At 41.0% G+C, this 5000-nt stretch overlaps 1 protein-coding gene across 3 annotated transcripts in view; it reads left to right on the top strand.

Annotated features, from left to right (window-relative positions):
- LOC143276676 (uncharacterized) overlaps positions 1-5000 on the top strand; it is a 138335-nt gene that overhangs the window by 102586 nt on the left and 30749 nt on the right. For all 3 annotated transcript variants that reach the window (XM_076581306.1, XM_076581307.1, XM_076581308.1), the window contains exons 25-28: positions 679-777; positions 2411-2509; positions 3206-3259; positions 3852-3905. In XM_076581306.1, coding sequence (XP_076437421.1) covers positions 679-777; positions 2411-2509; positions 3206-3259; positions 3852-3905 — 306 coding nt within the window. The remainder of the gene's footprint in view (positions 1-678; positions 778-2410; positions 2510-3205; positions 3260-3851; positions 3906-5000) is intronic.

Raw genomic sequence — 5000 nt, 5'->3', positions numbered from 1 at the left:
TTTGTTTGTTTATGGGACAATAGGGAGCATCTTGTCCTGTGTAGGGAATGTAGGTATGATGAGAACGATTGGGAAAAAGGTGTTTTGTGGGCAGGTGTTGAATTATTCGTTTGTTTGTTTGTTTGTCTATGGGACAATAGGGAGCATCTTGTCCTGTGTAGGGAATGTAGGTATGATGAGAACGACAGAGAATGGTGGGATTTTTTTTTGTTTATTCACCTAGTTGTTTGTCTATCTATCTATCTATCTATCTATCTATCTATCTATCTATCTATCTGTCTGTCTGTCTGTCTGTCTGTCTGTCTGTCTATCTATCTATCTCTCTCTCTCTCTCTCTATCAATCTATCCATCCATCTGCTTATTTTATTTATTTATCTATATCATCTCTCTCTCTCTCTCTCTCTCTCTCTCTCTCTCTCTCTGTATACACACACACACACACACACACACATATATATATATATATATATACACACACATATATATATATATTTCTTTCTTTCTCTCTCTCTCTCTCTCTCTCTCTCTCTCTCTCTCTATATATATATATATATATATATATATATATATATATATACATATATATACATATATATAGAGAGAGAGACAGAGACAGAGACAGATGTATGGACATCAATGTAAGTGATCGAACATAACCAGTTACCTTTCCGCTGCAGGGCCCACCCGGTGTCCCCGGGCCCCCAGGAGAGGCAGGGCGTGACGGAGAGATGGGTGCACCCGGTCCTGTAGGGGTACCTGGAGGTCCAGGGTACCCGGTGAGTGAGCTGTTTGGAAGGAAGGGAGGAGCAGGGGACGGGGAGAGGGCGGTGGTGGCTGGGGTGGGGGTGGGGGGGGGGGGGAGGGAGACGGAACTGTTTTTGCATTCGTGTTGAGCTTGGGGGGGTTATTTTTTGTTGGATTTGATTTTGTTTTGTTTTCTTTTGTATATTTATTTATCTATTTTTATTTAGTTATTGACTGATTTAAAAAAATTTTTTTATTTATTTATTTATTTATCTGTTTATTTATTTAGCTAGTTGTTTATTTATTTATTCATTTATTAATTAATTTTTTTTTTTATTCATTTATCTATTTGTTGATTTGTCTACCTAGTTATATATATATATATATATATATATATTTATTATTTATATATTTATTGTTTATTTCTCTTTTTTTAAATTTGATTTTTATTTATTTATTCATTTTTTTCTTCTTTTTTTTACTGTTGGGGTTTATTTTATTCTATCTTATTTTAGTTTTTTAGTTAAGTTTTTTTTTTATCTACCTGTTTATTTATTTCTTTATTTACTTGTTTTAGAATATATTATTTTATTTATTTATTTATTCTTTTGGGGTTTTTTGTTTGTTTGTTTGTTTATCTATTTTTTGACTGGGTGGGTGTTGAGAGAATGAGGTTTAGGTGTGAGTTTCAAAACGAATATTGTTTTGGATGGAGTTTGGGGTTTTATTTGGAGGGAAGTGGGGAAAGAGATGGTTGGGAATTTTTTGTTTGTTTTTTTTTTTTTTTGGGGGGGGGGGGGAGGGGCCGGGTGGGGGGGGAGTGATGCTATTTTTAAAGGGGGGATAATGATGGTTAGTTGTGGATATTTTTTTTTTTTTTAGGAGGGGTGGCTCTTGTGGGTTAGGGGGTGGGGTGGGGTGGGGGTTATGGTTTATTATTATTATTATTATTATTATTATTATTATTATTATTTTAGGGGGAATCTTGGGGAGTTGGTTGATGATTTGTTTTTCTTTAATGAGGTGGTCTTGGGGGGCTGCAGAGGGGGGTGGGGTGTTGGTAGGTTTCAGAATATTTTGAAAGGAGGTCTTTGGGAGTTAGCTGGTGATTATTTTTGGTCTTCTGGGGAGTGTGTGTGTGTGGGGGGGAGTCTTGAGGAGTTGGTTGGTGATTTCTTTTAGGGGATGTCCTTGGGGGAACTGGTTATGGATTTTAGTTGGGAGGGTCTTGGGGGTCTTAGGGGTTGGTTATGGATTGTTTTCTTTACGCTTGCATAAGGTCCAGTAATCCATGTCGGCGTTAGCTGGGTTGTGGAAACAAAGAGTGAGAGAGAGAGAGAGAGAGAGAGAGAGGTGAAAAGAAGCTTTGCAGGGAGAACAGGAATTCCCTGAGAGAGAGAGAGAGAGAGAGAGAGAGAGAGAGGTATAAAGGTTTGCAGGGAGAATGGGAATTCCCGGAGCGAGAGAGAGAGAGAGAGAGGTGTAAAGAAGGTTTGCAGGGAGAACGGGGATTCCTTGAGAGAGAGAGAGAGAGAGAGAGAGAGAGAGAGAGAGAGAGAGAGAGAGAGAGGTGAAAAGAAGCTTTGCAGGGAGAACGGGAATTCCCGGAGCGAGAGAAGGAGCCAGAGTGGTGAAAAGAAGCTTTCTGTGTCGTGTGTCTGACAGGGAGAGCGGGGATTCCCCGGAGAGAGGGGACCTCAGGGACCTGAGGGTGAGCCAGGCGGTCTAGGCATGGAGGGACCTACAGGACCTGACGGACCAGCCGTGAGTTTTAGGGAAGGGGAGGGGGGGGGGGGGTGTTGAGTGGAATTGCGAATGCGAATACAAAATGCGAATGCCAATGTCAAATGCGAATGCGAATATTTTATTCAGATTAGGCCAAAGCCCCTGTCTTAAGTGGGTTATTACATAATCGTATTCAAAGAATTTTTGTGGATAATATGGGTATAAATTCTAAATAAATGTAAACACAAATATGATACAAACAAAAAACATGATTCCATAGCTAAGTTTGTGCTGCGAAACAGTAACCTCAACTGCCATTGTTGAGAGAAAAAATAAAATCGCACTGGTTGAGACAGTTTCGATTTTGGATGCTAAAAGTGAAAGCCAATCTGACTCAAAAGACATGGATCTTTATCATTTGCAGGGTGTGTGTGTATGCGTGTTTTTTGGAGAGTCACTGTCAGTGTGTCTGTCTGTCTGTCTGTCTGTCTGTCTGTCTGTCTGTCTGTCTGTCTGTCTCTCTGTCCTGTGTCTGTGACTGTGTCTGTATAACAACAGAAGTTGTTTGAGTTGTTGTTTTTTTCCTCCTATTCAGCGTTTGTTAAATTCCTGCCCATAATTATTATTAAAAAAAAAACTACTTGAAATGTACAACACTGCATGTTAGAAAAATTTTAAGAGACACTGTTTATGATTTCATTCGTAACATTTTACACACCCTCTCTTCCATTTCAGGGACCTGCTGGTGAAATTGGAATTCCAGGCGACATCGGACCACAAGGGCCTATTGTAAGTTGACCATACACTTTGCTGTGTTGCTAGCTTTAATAACATAGTCAACCCTCTTGCACTCGCTCCATCCATGACAAGAACACGAGGAAGAATTTATCTTTTGAAGTATGTGACTGCAAAAGGGTTAAAAAAAAACAAACCAACAACTAGCCCTTTTTAAATAAGTTCCGCTGACTTGCAGCTCTCCAAGTCTGGCATGTTCTTTTAGCCAAGCTGCATCAACGGGATTTACTTAAGTCGCAGTTTTATAAACAACTGTTCAGCCAATAGCTACCAGATTTCATGTAATGATTGAAATATAATTCGGACACATACCGCGAAAGTTTCAAGACGAGGGATGCAATATTTTATTTGTACTGTTAAAGTAAAAATGAGAAACAGTTTGAAGTTCACTTGCAGGCAAAATTGTTAGATCGAATTATTGAAACTTTGCTACCTAACAAAACAGAATATTTGGTCTTGATCACTTCAACAAATTATTAGCAGGTGTATCTGTGTCTATAATCTGTGTTTGCCCACGTTTATTTTGTGCCCGCATGCATGCATACTGAATGCTCGTACATGTGTGTGTCTGCGTGTATCCATACAGGGGGCACCGGGAGAGCGAGGACCTCCGGGACCTGCCGGGGAGAAGGGAGAACAGGTGAGTGTCTCCCTCCACTCTCCCCACAGTCTACTCACGCTCTCTCCCAGACTCTTTCCAAACTCTCCCCTCACTCTCTCCAAACTCTCATCATCATCATCATCATCATCATCATCATCATCATAATCATTTGTATTTTTCTTTTTTATCACAACAGATTTCTCTGTGTGAAATTCGGGCTGCTGTCTCCAGGAGAGCATGTCACCATTCTGAGAGCGCCACCCATTTTTTTTTTCTTTTGTGTAGTTATTTTGCTTTTCCTTCTGAAGTGGATTTTTCTGCTGAATTTTGCCCGGGACAACCCTTGCGTTGCCGTGGGTTCTTTTACGTGCGCTAAGTGCATGCTGCACACGGGACCTCGGTTTATCGTTTCATCTGAATGACTAGCGTCCAGACTACCACTCAAGGTCTAGTGGAGGGGGAGAAAATATTGGCGACTGTGCCGGGATTCGAACCAGTGCGCTCAAATTCTCTCGCTTACCTCTAGGCCGTCACTCCACTTTAAGTATCCATATCAATCAATGACTCAGTGTTCAGTTTGTAGAATGCTTAGAGCTCGGTCTCTAACCGAGGATAGACGCTGCTGTGTAAGTATCCGTATCAATCAATGACACAGTGTTCAGTTTGTAAAGCGCTTAAAGCTGGGGTCTCTGACCATGGATAAGGCGTTACAATATAAGGTGGAGTGATGGCCTAGAGGTAACGCGTCCGCCTAGGAAGCGAGAGAATCTAAGCGCGCTGGTTCGAATCACGGCTCGGCCACCGATATTTTCTCCCCCTCCACTAGACCTTGAGTGGTGGTCTGGACGCTAGTCATTCTGATGAGACGATAAACCGAGGTCCCGTGTGCAACATGCACTTAGCGCACGTTAAAGAACCCACGGCAACAAAAGGGTTGTTCCTGGCAAAATTCTGTAGAAAAATCCACTTGGATAGGAAAAACAAATCAAACTGTACGCAGAAAGAAAAAAAAAGGTGGCGCTGTAGTGTAGCGACGCGCTCTCCCTGGGGAGAGCAGCCCAAATTTCACACAGAGAAATCTGTTGTGATAAAAAGAAATACAAATACAAATAAGTATCCATATCATCATGATAA

This window comes from Babylonia areolata, chromosome 32 (genome assembly GCF_041734735.1).
Source record: "Babylonia areolata isolate BAREFJ2019XMU chromosome 32, ASM4173473v1, whole genome shotgun sequence".
Classification (NCBI taxonomy): Eukaryota; Metazoa; Mollusca; class Gastropoda; order Neogastropoda; family Buccinidae; genus Babylonia; species Babylonia areolata.
Note: the sequence above shows the minus strand (reverse complement) of the source record. Positions and strands in the feature narration are given on the sequence as shown.